The following is an 18,398-nucleotide window of genomic DNA, read 5'->3' on the forward strand; positions in this document are numbered from 1 at the left end:
TCCCCTAATTTGAGGAAGGACATTCTTGCTATTGAGGGAGTGCAGCGTAGTTTTACAAGGTTAATTCCCGGGATGGCGGATCTGTCATGTGCTGAGAGAATGGAGCAGCTGGGCTTGTACACTCTGGAGTTTAGAAGGATGAGAGGGCATCTCATTGAAACATATAAGATTGTTAAGGGCTTGGACACGCTAGAGGCAGGAAACATGTTCCCGATGTTGGGGGAGTCCCGAACCAGGGGCCACAGATTAAGAATAAGGAGTAAGCCATTTAGAACGGAGACGAGGAAACACTATTTCTCACAGAGAGTGGTGAGTCTGTGGAATTCTCTGCCTCAGAGGGCGGTGGAGGCGGGTTCTCTGGATTCTTTCAAGAGAGAGCTAGATAGGGCTCTTAAAAATAGCAGAGTCAGGGGATATGGGGAGAAGGCAGGAACGGGGTACTGATTGGGGATGATCAGCCATGATCACATTGAATGGCGGTGCTGGCTCGAAGGGCCGAATGGCCTACTCCTGCACCTATTGTCTATTGTCTGTTGCTATCAATGTAAAATTGTCCCTAGTGTGTGCATTGTAGTGCTAGTATGCTGGGATCGTTGGTTGGTGCAGACTTGGTGGGCTGAAGGGCCTATTTCCACATTGTATCACTAAACTAAACTGACCTGCTTAAGAAGGAACTGCAGATGCTGGAAAAATTGAAGGTAGACAAAAATGCTGGAGAAACTCAGCGGGTCTACCTTAAACTAAACTGCTCCTCACTGCAGTTTCTTGCTCTCAATATGCAATGTGAAATTTTCTTTCCTCAAACGTCCATTTTTGGGGGAAAGAAAATGATTTCCAAAAGGTCTATCTGGCTGTGTGCTGGCAGCGACTGCTTTTGTTTCCCTAACAGGAAGCTACGTTGCCGAAATCGTCCTTTCGACACAGTTCTAAGTGATTGAATTACTGCACAGTGATTGAATTACTTCAGTCCTGCCTTCAGAGAATTCCGTGTTCGCATTTGAACCCCGCTGCGTCCTACCTAACTAAATATTTAAAAGCATTCTGAGTATCAAAATTGGAAATTGTCCAGTGTGGCCAATTATCAATGACTGCTGGGGTGTTTTTTCTTTTTAATTCAAAGTGTAGTAAACTTCAACTTTTTTTTTTTCAATGATTCTCTATTTTCATTAAAAGGACACAGTGTCATTTTTTTTTTTAAATCCGAGAAAATGCAGGTTTTCGACCATTGGTGTAAACAGCTGAGTCACTTAAGGTCAATAAAGGATACGGGAGCCAAAACAGTCCTTAGGGGGAGCCCTGGACCAGAAAGAGAGTTCTCAGTCGATCAAGTTTACAATCTCTCAGCTTGCAGAGTATGCTTCAGCAAAGGGCAGTCTGGAGAAGGGTCTCGACCCAAAACGTCACCCATTCCTTCCCTCCAGAGATGCTGCCTGTCCCGCTGAGTTACTGAGTTACTCCAGCATTTTGTGTCTATCTTCGATTTAAACCTGTGTCTGCAGTTTCTTCCTCCAGCATTGCAGTAAAGTTTAGTTTAATTCAGTACAGTTCAGTTTAGTTTAGTTTAGTTTAGAGATACAGCGCGGAAACAGGCCCTTTATCCAAACGAGCCCGCACCGACCAGCGATCCCCGCACATTAACACCACCCAACACACACTAGGGACAATTTTACATTCCTAGCCAAGCCCATTAACCTATAAATCTGTAGGTGTTTGGTGTGTGGGAGGAAACCGAAGATCTTGGAGAAAACCCACGCAAGTCACGGGGAGAACATATAGACAAGCCCCCTTAGTCAGGATTGAACCTGGGTCCCTGGCGCTGGAAGGCAGCAAATCTACCACCGTGCCACACAAACGGTGGAGGCAGGGATTTCAGTGACATCTGTATTGCAGAATTACAGGCCAGGCCAATGAAACAAATGTCGGTTGCTTGTGTTCTATAAACCCGCTAACATTTACACAGTACACACTTTAAAAGAAACATTAACTGCATGCGAGGCAGCAGCAGAATACAGAAAGCCAGAAACATGTATAATATTAGTTGACACACATGCCAGTGGTGGTCTTTGTTCTTGTAGTTGTGTAGGACACTGAGCCCATGACAGCCAACAATGGACCCTTGTGGGCTCCACCTATCCTTGATCATCATTCTTTTTGGCATATCTTCCATTTGTTTGTTCTCTATCTCTATTTATCACCATCTACTCCCCTCATTAATGTTTTATTATTATTAATGTCTAGTGTTTTCTGAGTCATTCTTAACTGTCGCTGTATGTCATGTTGTTACTTGTGGGCGGAGCACCAAGGCAAATTCCTTGTATGTGAATACTTGGCCAATAAACTTATTTACTTACTTACTTACTATATCTCGTTTCCCATTCCCCTGACTAAGAAGGGCCTTGACCCGAAACGTCACCTATTCCTGTTCATTTTGTTTAGCTTAGTTTAGAAATACAGCGCGGAAACAGGCCCTTCGGCCCACTGAGTCCGCGCCGACCAGCGATCCCCGCACATTAACACCACCCAACACACACAAGGGACAATTTTACATTTATAACCAAGCCCATTAACCTACAAACCTGTACATCTTTGGAGTGTGGGAGGAAACCGAAGATCTCGGAGAAAACCCATGCAGGTCACGGGGAGAATGTATAGACAAGCCCCCATAGTCAGGATCGAACCTGGGTCTCTGGCGTTTTGTGTCTGTCTACGAGACAGGCAGCATCTCTGGATAGAAGGAATGGGTCGAGACCCTTCTTCAGACTGAGAGTCAGGGGAGAGGGAGACACAGAGATAACCCTGAGTTACTCCAGCATTTTGTGTCTATCTTCGGTGTAAAGCAGCATCTGCAGTTCCTTCCCGCACCCTCCAGAACACTTCCAATGTGTGGATATTGAACTGGTGAACTCACTTACGCAAAATCAGTGTGGTTTGGGGCTTTTGATGATTTGCTCAGAATTGAGTCAGCAAAATAGGGAATGGGTAAGGTGGGGGTGTGGGTTGAAGAAAGAATTGTGTTCTAACCCAATTATGTATGAGTTGATATTTAGACAATATTTATTGACAAATACCTAATGAAGGAGAGTTTCTAGAATCCCCTTGTGTCTCCTAATCTCTAGACCAAGTAATTAGGTGCAGTGTACCAATTTGTAAATTAAGATCATGCAGTGTTAGAGACACCTTGCTGTCACGGCACCTACTCCTACGAATGAAAATGTTGCTTTGTGAGAGATAGCAAGGCGGCTTACTGCAAGAAAACACAAAGTTTAAAAACTTACTAGCTTGCTACTGGAATATACTTGGGTTTTAGCGTTGCGTGCGTGTGCAATTAAATGTAATCTTCATTGTCAGCAGATACCTAGTTTGTCAACTGGACCCTGGCATTTTCATAATAGGGATCCCAATGGTGAATGACTCAGCTTCTAAATTTACCTTGTTAACCTCAAGGGGTTAGTGGGTGGGACGGTGGCGCAGCGGTAGAGTTACTGCCTTACAGCGCTTACAGAGCCTGAGATCCAGGTTCGATCCTGACTACAGGTGCTGTCTTTATGGAGTTTGTAGGTTCACCCTATGACCGCATGGATTTTCTTGGAGAACTTCGGTTTCCTCCCACACTCCAAAGATGTACATGTTTGTAGGTTAATTGTGTTGGTATAAACATGGTATAAGTGTAAATTGCCCCATGTGTGTGTGTGTGTGTGTGTGTGTAGGATAGTGTTAATGTGCGGGGATCGTTGGTCGGTGGGGACTCGATGGGCCAAAGGGCCTGTTTCCGCGCTGTATCTCGAAACTAATTGGCTTGGCGTAAATGTAAATCGTCCCTAGTGTGTAGGAAAGCATTAATGTGCGGGGATCGCTGGTCGGCGCGGAATCGGTGGGCTGAAGGACCTGTTTTCGCACTGTACCTCTTAACTAAACCAAACTAATGGCTGACATATTGGGCAGTGAGTCAGACTGTTTGTAGGGTCCAGTATGACCTAGACCTTTGTGTTACATGGAATCAATAATGCTGATGTGATATCAATACTGCTTAAGTGGACCACAATGTCTTCTAGTTACACAGTCGGGTCTGGATCCAGAATGAACAGTAGAATCGAATTTCTGCGTACATGTTGCCAGTGCATTTCCTCTTATCCAGGCTGTAGAACAGCACATGATATTTCTCACTGTACCACTTGAGACCCCTTGAAATGGATCAAGTCTGCCATTGTAATCGACCTCTTGGGAGAAAACTGCCTTCCGATTTATATTGTCAGCGCACCAGTTACTCGTGTTTTAAAAGATGCCACTGTCATTCTGATGTCTCTTCAAAAGACACTTTTTCCCTGCTTGTCGTCATTGGTCAAGTCAGCAAATATACAAACAGCATTACTGTCTATATTGTTGTGAGCTGTTTTATTTGGACTTTGAAAAAGCCTTTGATAAGGTCGTTCCTGCAAACAAATCACATCATTTGCGCTAGTCTAAGTATAAGCCAAATATTGGACTGAAATTATAAATATATCAGGCAAAAGGTCTGGAAGTGTGAAATCGCTCACCTCCAGATTCAGGGACAGTTTCTGCCCAGTTGTTATCAGGCAACTGAATCATCCTACCACAACTAGAGAGCGGTCCTGAGCTACTATCTACCTCTTTGGTGACCCTCGGACTATCCTGGATCGGACGTTACTGGCTTTACCTTGCACTAAACGTTATTCCCTTATCATGTATCTATACACTGTAAATGGCTCGAATGTAAACATGTATTCTCTTTCCACTGACTGGATAGCACACAAGAAAAGCTTTTCACTGTACCTCGGTACGCGCGACTATAGACTAATCTGAACTGAAGTATGCTGTGCAAAATGTATTCAAATAAAGTAATGTAAAATTATTTGATACCAACCTTTGCCTTCTGAGGGCTCATCCAGAATCTCACGCTGTCTGCAGTCATGTTACTTGGTAGGAACACGGGGTCATGTTGATGTAACAAACACAAAGGAGTACATTCTGCACCTGAAGACAAAGTAAAAGAACATTCCAGTTATTATTTTTGGTCTAGTTTAGTTTAGAGATACAGCATGGAAACAGGCCCTTCGACCCACCCAGTCCGCACTGACTAAGGGTGGAGTTGCTGCCTCACAGCACTTGAAGCGCCGGAGACCAGGGTTCGATCCCGACTACGGGTGCTGCCTGTACGGAGTTTGCACATTCTCCCCGTGAGCTGCGTGGGTTTTCTCCGAGATCTTCAGTTTCCTCCCACACTCCAAAGACGTGCAGGTTTGTAGGTAAATTGGCTAGGTAGAAGTGTAAATTGTCCCGTGTGTGTGTGTAGGAGAGTGTTAATGTGCGGGGATCGCTGGTCGGCGCGGACTCGGTGGGCCTACGGGCCTGTTTCTGCTCTGTATCTCTAAACTAAACTAAACTAAACAAAATGTATCAAAATCACGTTCAAAGTTACTGCAAAATCGTTTTTGAGTGAACACGAGGAAAATTTCCAAGCACAGAGACTGAAGAAGGGAATTTAGTGCATTTAATTTTCATATGGTGTTATTCCAGTCAAAGTATACCATGATGCATGGTAGTGTTTGTTTCATTGTGTGAGACTGAATACATTGACAATCAGCAGGCTCAATCAGTATATAGTCCACTTCAATAATGTTCCTATTAAATCTGACCTCGATTGAAAACCTTGCCCCACCGCTGAAAAGACTCAGAGAGTCATGCAGCGTGGAAACATGGCCTACTTGCCTACACCGACCGACATGACCAATCTACACTAGTCCCTCCTACCTGCGTTTGGCCCATATCCTTCTAAATCTGTCCTATCTGTGTACCTGTCTAATTGATTCTTAAACATTGAATGAATGAATGAATGAATGAATGAATGAATGAATGAATGAATGAATGAATGAATGAATGAATACTTTATTGTTACATGTGACAAGTCACATTGAAATTCTTTGCTTGCTTGCCAAGGTATGCAAACAGTCACTACATAAGGGTGCCGCCAAAGTTACAGAAGGTTAAGGGGGGACTTTAAAATGAGGTCTTTAAAATGATGAGTGGGATAGACAGAGTTGACGTGGATAAGCTTTTCCCATTGAGAGTAGGGAGGAATCAAACAAGAGGACATGATTTGAGAATTAAGGGACAGAAGTTTAGGGGTAACATGAGGGGAAACTTCTTTACTCAGAGAGTGGTAGCTGTGTGGAATGAGCTTCCAGTGGAAGTGGTGGAGGCAGGTTTGATTTTATCATTTAAAAATAAATTGGATAGGTTATATGGACGGGAAAGGAATGGAGGGTTATGGTCTGAGTGCAGGTAGATAGGACTAGGGGAGAATAAGTGTTCAGCACGGACTAGAAGGGCCGAGTTGGCCTGTTTCCGTGCTGTAATTGGTATATGGTTATATGGTTATGCTGTTCTTCCAATTTGTGTTGGGCCTCACTCTGACAATGGAGGAGGCCCAGGACTGAAAGGTCAGTCTGGAAATGGGAGGGGGAGTTAAAGTGTTTGGCAACCGGGAGACCAAGTAGGCCAAGGCGGACTGAGCGAAGGTGTTGAGTGAAACGATCGCCCAGTCTACACGTGGTCTCACCTATATATAACAGTCCACACCTGGAACAGCAATACAGTAGAGTATTTGGTGCAGAAAAATTACATTTGAAGATTGACACAAAACGCTGGAGTAACTCAGCGGGACAGATAGCATCTCTGGAGAGAAGGAATGGGTGACGTCTCGGGACAAGATCCTTCTTCAGTCTCGACCCGAAACGTCACCCATTCCTTCCCTCCAGGGATGCTGCCTGTCCCACTGAGTCACTCCATCCAGCATTTTGTGTCTATCTTCTGTGTACAGCAGCAACTGCAGTTCCTTCCCACTCATTGCAGTTGAGAATCTCTTCAGTGCATTACCTATGCCATAACCATCTTTGCAGCTCAGTCGTATGTGCGTGTTGAGATGGTGAGGATGAGGGCAGTCTCCCTTCATTGAGCTGCACACCTGTAGTGAGCCGTTCCACGTCCCATTCATCTGGCATCGAATCACGTTGACAGGTTCCTGGAGTAAATGACACAGGGATGTCCTTAATTCGTGCTAAATCCTGCATGAAAATGTGGGTAGCTATCCGAGCGCCTATGTGCAGCATTGAAGCAGTATTAAGTTGTTTTGTTTACTTTAGAGATACAGCGAGGAATCAGGCCCTTCAGCTCAACAAGACACGCGCCGACTAGCGATCCCCGCACACATGCGCTATCCTAGGATAGTGTTAGTCACAATCACAAGAGCATGGTTGGAATCTTCCCTGGAAGTCCCCCTGAGAACGTGGCGCCTAGGCCAGGTGAGGCGGCCGATCTCAACCTCAGCGGGACTTTGGCGCCCCATCGACGGATCAAACTTGCCCCCTGCGGCTGGGGCTCTGGAAATCTGGGCCCGGCCAGAGCCGACTGATCCATTCCTGTAGCCGTCTTCCGAGGCCGTCTTTGTAGGCTGGTATCTCGACCCCCTTCCACCCCCCCACCACCCCCCCACTCCAACCCCCCTTCAGATGCTGTGACAAAGGGTGCCGTAAAATCAGTGGTGGACCTGTACTGTGAAATACAACAAAAAAAATAAAGTGGCTGGCTTTGAATATTTTAAAAGATCTGCTCTGCATTTTTAACTAAGTGTGACATTCCACAACACAGATGCAACATTTAAACATTCTGTAGAATTTCGCCTGTTTTTAAAAACATGTAGGATTCATTATGTTTTAGTGCAGGGCTGTGTAAAGGTACCTGGAGAAATAGGGTCCCCAGGTTCCTAATACATGCTCCCAGGTGAAGCTCTTGGTGCTAAGGGCGGCTGTGTCGTAAAAATATACTTCACAGAGTGTTGTTGGAGATATTACCTCCCACCACTGGAAATAAACTCATTCATTTAACCAGGTCATCTTCATTCACTGCCATTGATAAAAACGTTGGGATTCGGACGGACATCCCAGAAGAGCAAACGCCCCCCCCCCCTCACCACATCTCCATTAACAAGCACCAACTGCACTAAAAACAGTTAGCATCGCACATTAGAAAGTCTCAGACAAAGTCAGTCGGCTGAGAGAAACCCTCGTAAAACGGGGGGGGAAAAAAAACCTTGTTAAAGTTTTGTGAGGTAAGATTAGCGAGGAAGTGTTCCTTTCGCCAACAGGCGGTAATATTTCTCCTTTACAGTTTTCCCACTTAAAAGCCAATTTTCTCAACTTTCCACACATAGAGGGGTTTTTTTTTGCAATCCTCATTACTTACGGTCTGGTTGTTGGCATCGCTGCAGTTCATCCAGCAGTCACTGTTGAACTGGAAGCCGTTGGTACAATGGTAAGTGCCGTGAAACTTTGCGGGGAGCGCCTTGCACGTGACAGGGGCACACACTCCTGGCTGCCAGCTCCCATCCTCTGTACACTTAGTCTTGAAAGACCGCCTGTAAAAGTTTAAGAATTAACAATCAGGAAACCAATCGCTCTGGAGTGTTATGGGCCTGTCCCACTTAGGCGATTTTTTTTAGGCAGCTACAGGCGACTAGTTTGTCGCCACATGTTTGCCGGGAGTCATCTCCTCAGTCGCGCAAACATTCGTAGCGTCTTTCTGTTCGCCGCTAAATTTTCAACATGTTGAAACATTTTCGGTGACAGTGGGTTTGACGCCATTGAGCGTAGCTTGACTTCTCCTGACGTAGGTGCTGTCGTAGGTTGTCGCCAGGATGACGTAGGTTGTCACCGGTTTTTCGGCGACCTGCTACGACTATGACAGTCGCCGGCAGTTGCCTAAAAAAATCGGCAAGTGGGACAGGCCCATTAGCCCTTTTAAAGCCTCTTGATTCATCTCACAAAGACGATTTCTAAACTGTTCACTTTCGACAATGTTTGCTCACAGAATAACAGCATGTGTAGGAAATGAACTGCAGATACTGGTTGACACCAAAGACAGACACAAAATGCTGGAGTAACTCAGCGGGACAGGCAGCATCTCTGGAGAGAAGGATTGGGTGGCGTTTCAGGGTCGAGACCCTTCTTCAGATCCTTATTTGGAGCGAGCATAATCTGCTTTTAAGATACTCCAACGCTCTTCAGGATGTATCATAGGGCTGTTAAAGGGGTGGATGAGATTGCGAGAAAGTTCACACTAACCAAGAGAAAAGATTAGTTTAGTTCCGGTTGGAAATACAGCATGGAAACAGGCCCTTCAGCCCATCGAGTCTGCGTAACCACCAATCACCCGTTCACACTAATTCTAGGTTATCCCATATTCTCCACCACTCCCTGTACACGAGGGGCAATTTACAGAGGGCCAAATGACCTACAAACCTACACGTCTTTGGGGATGTGGGAGAAAACCGGAGCACCCAGAGGAAATGCATGCAGCCACTGGGACAACATGCAAACTCCACACAGACAGCACCCGAGGTCAGGATTGAACATTGGTCTCTGGCGCTGTGAAGAAGGAGCTCTGCCAGCTGCACCACTGTGCTGGGGTCATGTGGAGTTTGCACGTCTTCCCTGGGATCTTATGGGTTTGCAGATGCTTCAATATCCTCTCATGTTTCAAAGACGTACGGATGTGTAGGGTTAATTGGCCGCTGCTGATTACCCCTGGTGGATCGGAGAGTGGTAGAATCTGGGTGGAATTGAAGGGAATGGGAGAACCAAATGGACTGGTGTGAGATCGCTTTGAATGGGTTCTTGATGATTAGGGCGGCATGGTGGCGCAGCGGTAGAGCTACTGCCTTACAGCGCCAGAGATCTGGTTTCGATCCTGACTACGGGTGCTGTCTGTACGGAGTTTGCACGTTCTCCCCGTGACCACGTGGGCTTTCTCTGAGATCTTCAGTTTCCTCCCACTCTCCAAAGACATACAGGTTTGCAGGTTAATTGGCTTGGTATAAAATGTAACATTGTCCCTAGCGTGTGTAGGATAGTGTCAATATATGGGGGTCGCTGGTCGGGGCGGACTCGGTGGGCCGAAGGGCCTGTTTCTCTAAACTAAAACTGAATTGCAGATGCTGGTTTACACCGAAGATAGACACAAAACGCTGGAGTAACTTGGAGGGTCAGCCAACATCTCTGGATAAAAGGAATAGATGATGTCTCGGGTCACACAAAAATGCTGGAGAAACTCAGCGGGTGCAGCAGCATCTATGGAGCAAAGGAAATAGGCAACGTTTCGGGCCGAAACCCTTCTTCAGACTGATGGGGGGTGGGGGGGGGGGTGGGGAGAAGAAAGGAAAAATGAGGTGGAGGAGCCCGAGGGCTGAGGAATGGGAGGAGACAGCAGGAGGGTTCAGGAAGGGGAGGAGACAGCAAGGGCTAACAAAATTGGGAGAATTCAATGTTCATGCCCCCAGGATGCAGACACCCCAAGCGGAATATGAGGTGCTGTTCCTCCAATTTCCGGTGGTGCTCACTCTGGCCATGGAGGAGGCCCAGGACAGAGAGGTCGGATACGGAATGGGAGGGGGAGTTGAAGCGCTTCGATGGACAGGGGGCCTTTTCCCACACTGAATAGCTTCAGAGCTCCACACTGCATGATATGGGATAGCGAGTGCCTATGACAGAATGAATTTCTAGCCCAAGTAGCTGAAAACTGGGGGACATAGGGATGGAATTGAGAAGCTTTGAGGCTGAGGTTTGAGGAGGGAATTCGCTACATGTGGGAGACTACTAAATGCTTGGCATTCACCCTAATGAGAGCGCAGCTCGCCAAGATTAAAGTACAAATCCTCTCGCAAACTGTATTTACAAATTTAGAATAACATACACTGGATCTTTGCAATTTTTTTAACCTGTGTTTCCAGGCACCGAACAGAAATAGAAAAGTCCACAGTAAATGGAAACTTTAAAAAAAGTGAGCGATTTAAATTGACGTTTATACTCTCTGTTGATGAAATATTTCAGCAGGAGTACAGTCGCATTCAAAAGCCGGATGCAAATTCAGAATCAGATTACAGTCCTAAAGCGAAATCCTGAGTGAAATAGGAGGTCAATAGATATTATGAAAGTATTATGCAAAGGTTATATTGCATTCTATTAGTATGCAACACAAGACGTTTACATAGTCTGAGTTCTAGTGTTCTAACATTTCATTTGCTTTTTTTTTTCAATGGTGCATTTAAACTTGCCGTGACTTTCTGCTTTTTTAAAAAAAATTTTAAATGGTATTTCTTTCTTTAATTTATGCAACAATCCTAGCTCCCTTCCAAAATCTGGCAAAAGTGGCGGGGATTGTTTCCTCCCTTGTCAAGGCTAACGAGCTTGGTAAGTGGGATGTGGTTGACAAGTGGTTGATTGGTCACTCCAGTCAGCATGCTTCTGAAGGGCAGCTGGTGGGGAATGAATGGAATTGATTTTCAACAGGGTGTGTTGCTACAAACTGACGGTGGTTGGGCTTGATTAACCCATTATTAAATACTGCTTAACCCACCCAGAGATGGCCTCAGCTTGTTGTTATCCTAGACTAATGGGCCTGTCCCACTTGCGCAACTTTTTCGGCGACTTGCCGGCACCCGTCATGGTCGCAGCTGGTCGCCGAATATTTTCGACGGGTTGAAAATCCAGCGGCGACCAGAACACGGTACGACTCTTTAGGCGACTACTCACGACTGTACAGGCTTCATCCCGCGACATGTCACCAGGGTGTCGCCTGTATGATCGTGACTCATCTCCTCAGTCTCCCAAAGATTCGTATTACAATTTTCAGAAGCCAATTACACCCCAGCGGTACAAACATTGCCTTCTCTAACTTCAGCGTCGCCCATTCCTCCTCTCCAGAGATGCTGCCAGTCCCGCTGAGTTACTCCAGCATTTTGTGTCAACCTCCGTCTATCACTTGTCAGCTCTGGCCCCAAGTCCTTCCCTTTTCCTCGTTCCACCAGCTAACTCCCATCTACTCCGTCAGTCTGAACAAGGCTCCAGAACCGAAACACCGTCTGTCCATTTCCCTCCTCAGACGTTGCCTGACCATCTGAGTTATTTGTTTTTTATTTATTTTTTATTTAATTCTTTATTTCGAACAGAATAAAAGAATAAAAAGCAAATGTGAAACGGCATACAAAAAACAAAAACAAAACACGAATATTTATAAAGTGTCATAAACGCTTAAGTGTTCCTTCAGTATGTTGATTTTACTCAATATTCCATCTTCTATTGTCTTTTGTGCCTTCTTAGTCATAGTGATACAGTGTGGAAGCAGTGTGGAAGCCCATCTTGTCCCCACCAGCCAATATGTCCCATATCCATCAAAACCTGTCCTTTCCATGTATCTGTCTAATTGGTTATTAAACTTTGCGATAGTCCAAGCCTCAACTACCTCCTCTGGCAGCTCATTCCATGCACCCACCACTCCTATTAAATCTTTCCCCCTTCACCTTAAATTTATCTTCTTGAAAATAATCTCTGTGGGTGCCAATTGAGAGTTCCTCAAAGTTTAGTTTAGTTTAGTTTAGAGATACAGTGCAGAAACAGGCCCTTCGGCCCACCGAATCCGTGCCGACCAGCGACACGAACACTATCCTACACAGACTAGGGACAATTTACAATTTTACCAAAGCCAATTAACCTACAAAACCTGTACGTCTTTGGAGTGTGGGAGGAAACCGGAGATCCTGGAGAAAACCCACGCAGGTCACGGGGAGAACGTACAAACTCCGTACAGACTGCGCCCGTAGTCAGGATCGAACCCGGGTCTCTGGTGCTGTAAGGCAGCAACTCTGCCGCTGCGCCACCGTGCTGCCCACAGCTAAAGGTCGTGAGAATTGATTGTTTGTTTGCAAAACATTGAAAGCTGCGGTTAGAGGTGGAAAATATAAGAATTTCCAAGTCAGTGCAGCTAGTGGGGGAGGGAGGGGTGTAGATTTGGGGTTAGGGATTGGGTTTTGATTTAAGATAATCTATCAGTTTTGTTACATACGTGCATTTAATTAAATATGCATGAGGTTTCTTAAGTGCGTACCATGACTAAAAATCAGTCAGTGCTACACAGCTGCCATTAGTCAATCGCCTCCCTGAGGATTCATTTTTTATCCATTGTACAGCAAGGCTATTAGCGTGCTGAATTAATTGTAATATTTTTATAGAGTAGGAATGAGCATTCTCTTCACCATTTTGAGAATCTATGTGTTGCACCTCATATTTCGCTTGGACAGCTTACATAGAAACATAGAAACATAGAAATTAGGTGCAGGAGTAGGCCATTCGGCCCTTCGAGCCTGCACCGCCATTCAATATGATCATGGCTGATCATCCAACTCAGTATCCCGTACCTGCCTTCTCTCCATACCCTCTGATCCCCTTAGCCACAAGGGCCACATCTAACTCCCTCTTAAATATAGCCAATGAACTGGCTTACAATCCAACGGGATGAATATTGGCTGCTCTAACTTTAAGAAAGCCTTGGTTCTTGGTTCTTGGTTCTTGGGTCCTCCAAAATATTCCAACTGGAACTTAAACTGGAGGTGGTGAAGGGAGGGATTAAGCCAGAAAGGGTATAAAGAACACACACTATAGAATTTAACATAAAACATCCCCACACAGCAGAATCAAAGTTCCCCACTGTGTGGGAAAGTACCAAAGTCAGTCTTTGCATGCCCTCTCTCTCCATCCCTCCCCCATCCTGGTTCTCCGACCAGTCCGACTGTCCTCCTGATTAAATTTTACATTGTATGCCTCGGTGTCGGCTTCACCGATCTAATACAATGATCTACTCTACATTTTCCTGGATCCCCTTTGATCTCTCGTTTTTCACACCTTACCCTAGCTTATCTCTCGTTTCCCTCTCCCCCCGACCCGCAGGTCTGAAGAAGGGTCTCGACTCAAAACGTCACCCATTCCTTCTCTACAGGGATGCTGCCCGTCCCGCTGAGTTTTAATCCAGCACTTTGTGTCTATTTTCTGCGGAAATGTGTTGTTCGCTGGTCCTCGTTAGGTAGCTTAACATTTGCAGCAATCTAAGAGTGCTTCTCTTGGCGGGTGACGGATATTAATTAAAACAGAATTGCCCATCAAAGTTTTCGACGATCGCAAGAGCCAAATTAGGTAACGTCATTGCAGCCTGGCATCTAGCTGCCAAAAACAATCTGTTTTCCCTGTAATAGTTTTAACATTACAACGCTGGGCACCATGGTAGTATGCAAGGAAATTATTTTTTTCCTCAATTCTTGTGGGGCTGCTCACAAGGAAAGCCCCTAATTATTTGTTTGTTTGTAACTCCAACACTTTTTAACCCGTTTCTGAGCTCACTTTCAGATGTAAACACTAACACAAGCGAACCACCTTGTAAGCATTGAAGAAATTGATGTAGTGGGAAAAAATCCCATAAAATCTGTCTTGGGCTGTCACACCAAGCCTGCAAGAGAGAATCACTGGCCTGTTTTACAGCCTGCTCAGACTCCTGTTCTTGTTATTCAGTTTCGTTTTGTTTATTGTCATGTGTACCGAGGTACAGTGAAAAGATTTTGTTGCGTGCCATCCATCCAGTGGAAAGACAATACATGATTACAATCGAGCCATTCACAGTGTGCAGATACATGATAAGGGAATAATGTTTAGTGCAAGGTAAAGCTAGAGGAGCATAATTTGGCTATTCGGCCCATCAAGTCTACTCCGCCATTCAATCATGGCTGATCTATCTCTCCCTCTCAACCCCATTCTCCTGCCTTCTCCCCACAACCCCTGACACCTGTACTGATCAAGGACCTAGAGAGAGAGTTGTGAGTCTGTGGAATTATCTGCCTCAGAAGGCAGTGGAGGCCAATTCTCTGGAGGCTTTCAAGAGAGAGTTAGAAATAGCTCTTAAAGATAGCGGAGTGAAGGGATACGGGGAGAAGGCAGGAATGGGGTACTGATTGGGGATGATCAGCCATGATCACAGTGAATGGCAGTGCTGGCTCGAAGGGCCGAATGCCCTACTCTTGCACCTATTGTCTATTGTCTGATGTCTATCAATCTCCACCTTAAATTAATTCCACAGATTCACCACCCACTGACTAAAGAAAATCCTCCTCATCTCCTATCTAAAGATACGTCCTTTCATTCTGAGGCTATGGACTCCTGTCCTGGACTCTCCCACTAGTGCCAACATCCCCTCCACATCCATCCTATCACTCTTCGGTACGTTTCAATGAGAACGCCCACTCATCCTTCTAAACTCTAGTGAGTTTAGCAATTTTCATTCCTTATTGAAAATGAAGGCAAAAAGCTAACACTCAACCCATCAGTCTTGAGTGTTCAAAAGGGAACTGCAGATGCTGGAATATCGAAGGTACACAAAATTGCTGGGGAAACTCAGCGGGTGCAGCAGCATCTATGGAGCGAAGGAAATAGGCGACGTTTCGGGCCGAAACCCTTCTTCAGACGGGCTGAAGAAGGGTTTCGGCCCTAAACGTCGCCTATTTCCTTCGCTCCATAGATGCTGCTGCACCCGCTGAGTTTCCCCAGCAATTTTGTGTACCATCAGTCTTGAGTGTTAGCTTGAACTGCTGGATCTGCCATTTTGCATGATGTTCCCATTGATATTTTGCATTTGATTGAAAAGTACAGCATGGAAACAGGCCTTTCAGCCCATTGAGTCCACGCTGACCTGTCAACACTAGTTCTATGTTATCCCGCTTTCTAATCCACTAGGAGAGAAGGAATGGATGAAGTTTTGGGTCGAGACCCTTCTTCAGACTAATCTCATCACCCATTCCTTCTCTCCAGAGATGCTGCCTGACCCGCTGAGTTACTCCAGCCATTTGTGTCTATCCTCAGTGCAAAGCAGTTCCTTCCTGCAAACAGTCAAAACACGCACGTGGCAGACGTGCACTCACAAGCGCGCATGTACCGGCACGACGACACCACGGCCGCACTTACTTCCGTGACTTTTTCCCGTCTATGGGGACGTAGTACCCCTCTCGGCACTTGTACTTGCACGACGATCCAACCTTGTGGCCATCTTGGTGGCAGTGCGCGCTCTGGAGCTCAGCGTTGGGCACGGGCGTTGGAGCCAGGCACAGCAGCTCACAGATGGATTCGGGGAAAGACCACAGGCCATCATCGAGGCAGTCCAGAGTGTTATTGGTCCCTGCAGAACAGCAAAGCCACATTAGTCCAACTGGAAGACTCATTGCTGGCGCGGTGCAAGGCCGGGTTGACACGAAACTAAAGCAACTCTTGTTGGGAGTTGCTGGCACAGGGGTTTGGAAAGCAAAGTGTCCACAGCTCCCTCAATCTGAGTATCCTGTACATGCTCTTACAAACCACAACTAAACACTGTTTTATAGCGCAGAATATATCTGGAGACGTTCACACACACAAACTCCCTCATATTTTCTCCCCATCCACCTCGGCTTGTTTGTTATTGTTGGCAGAACTTCCCCGCAACTTTCTTGAAATTACTCATGATTATTATTATTGCTCTGGGCTGAATCATTCCGAAAAGTAACTAGTCACCGTGACGCACTCGGCTCCGCACAGAACTTCAGCGTGGGTGGATGTGGGGTAGGAAGAGGGGGCCGAATGGGGAAACGTTCACTTGATGAAAGACTGGATGGACTCGGCTTGTACTCGCTAGAATTTAGAAGATTGAGGTAGGGATCTTATAGAAACTTACAAAATTCTTAAGGGGTTGGACAGGCTAGATGCAGGAAGATTGCTCCCGATGTTGGGGAAGTCGGGGTCAAGTATCCCAGCAGCGATCAGCGTTCACAGAAGGTCTCGAGAGTCCTCGGGGAGCAAAAGGATTTGAGTATAGGAGCAGGGAGGTTCTACTGCAGTTGTACAGGGTCTTGGTGAGACCACACCTGCAGTATTGCGTACAGTTTCAGTCTCCTATTCTGAGGAAAGACATTCTTGCCATAGAGGGAGTACAGAGAAGGTTCACCAGACTGATTCCTGGGATGGCAGGACTTTCATATGAAGAAAGACTGGATAGACTCGGCTTGTACTCGCTAGAATTTAGAAGATTGAGGGGGGATCTTATAGAAACTTACAAAATTCTTAAGGGGTTGGACAGGCTAGATGCAGGAAGATTGTTCCCGATGTTGGGGAAGTCCTGAACTAGGGGTCACAGTTTAAGGATAATGGGGAAATCGTTTAGGACCGAGATGAGAAAAACATTTTTTTCACACACAGAGAGTGGTGAATCTCTGGAACTCTCTGCCACAGAAGGTAGTTGAGGCCACAGTTCATTGGCTATATTTAAGAGGGAGTTAGATGTGGCCCTTGTGGCTAAAGGGATCAGGGGGTATGGAGAGAAGGCAGGTACAGGATACTGAGTTGGATGATCAGCCATGATCATATTGAATGGCGGTGCAGGCTCGAAGGGCCGAATGGCCTACTCCTGCACCTATTTTCTATGTTTCTATGTTTCTATGTACTTTTCACAGAAGCTGAATGGGAACGTCCAATCCCAACGAACCGGTTCAATGTCTTACTCACTTTTCTTTTCTCAAAAAATGTATTAAATTATTAAAAAATAATATTTACTCTACAATATAACAAGCCAGAACCCACCACCATAATATAATACAAACGTATATCCATTATAAACTACAATACAACTATGTTACATTCCTTATTGAGGATACATTCAACACCCTGCGGAGCCCAGCGGTCCCGGAACTCTCTCAGGGTGCCCGTGGACAGGGTGTATTCCCTTTCTAACCCCACGATGGCTGGTCATCTAAAATCTGTACCCCATTCCTGCTTTCTCCCCGTATACCTTGATTCCTTCTGTCAGTTCCCTCCGCTCAATCTCTGGCGCTTCAGTGAAAACAATCCAAGTCTGACCAACCTCTCCTTACAACTAATACTCCCCAATCTAGGCAGCTTTTCATGTAAACCTCTTAAACTCCCTATCCAAAGCCTCCACATCCTACCTGTTGTTCTGACTTTGTTATAAAAGTGGCAAGCTGTGGAACTGGACATGATTTGGCTCTGTGTCGTCGCGTGCAGGTGCTGCTTGTGTATGTGTGTATATGTGTGTGTGTATATCTGTGTGTGTATATGCATGGATGTGCACGTGTATATGCATGTGTGTGAGTTTGTGTGTGTGTATGTACATGTATGTGTGTGTGTGCCTGTGTGTGTGTGTTATGTATATGTATGTGTGTGTGTGCATGTGTGTGTGTGTATATACATGTATGTGTGTGCGTATTTGTGTGTGTGCACGTGTGTGTGTGTGTGTGTATGTATATGTATGTGTGTGTGGGTGTATGTGCGTGTGTGTGAGTGTATGTGCATGTGCGTGTGTGTGTGTATGTGCATGTATGTGTGTGTGCATGTGTGCGCATGTTTGTACGTGAGCAGGTGCATGTGTATGTGTTTGTGTGCGCAGGCACGTGCAACATGCAAATGTATTTGCCCATGCGTGTATGCGTGCGGGTGCTGTGAGTGTGTGAGTGCCTGCGTGAGTGTGTG

General features: G+C 45.8%; 1 protein-coding gene across 2 annotated transcripts in view; it reads right to left on the reverse strand.

The window, feature by feature from the left end:
- The window catches only part of pappa (pappalysin 1), a 248,804-nt gene that overhangs the window by 68,807 nt on the left and 161,599 nt on the right, over positions 1-18,398 (reverse strand). For both annotated transcript variants that reach the window (XM_033049105.1, XM_033049104.1), the window contains exons 16-19: positions 15,852-16,062; positions 8,260-8,431; positions 6,895-7,039; positions 4,883-4,992 (exon numbers count right to left, since the gene is read on the reverse strand). In XM_033049105.1, the coding sequence (XP_032904996.1) occupies positions 4,883-4,992; positions 6,895-7,039; positions 8,260-8,431; positions 15,852-16,062 (638 nt within the window). The remainder of the gene's footprint in view (positions 1-4,882; positions 4,993-6,894; positions 7,040-8,259; positions 8,432-15,851; positions 16,063-18,398) is intronic.

The sequence above is a fragment of the Amblyraja radiata genome, chromosome 32 (assembly GCF_010909765.2).
Source record: "Amblyraja radiata isolate CabotCenter1 chromosome 32, sAmbRad1.1.pri, whole genome shotgun sequence".
Classification (NCBI taxonomy): Eukaryota; Metazoa; Chordata; class Chondrichthyes; order Rajiformes; family Rajidae; genus Amblyraja; species Amblyraja radiata.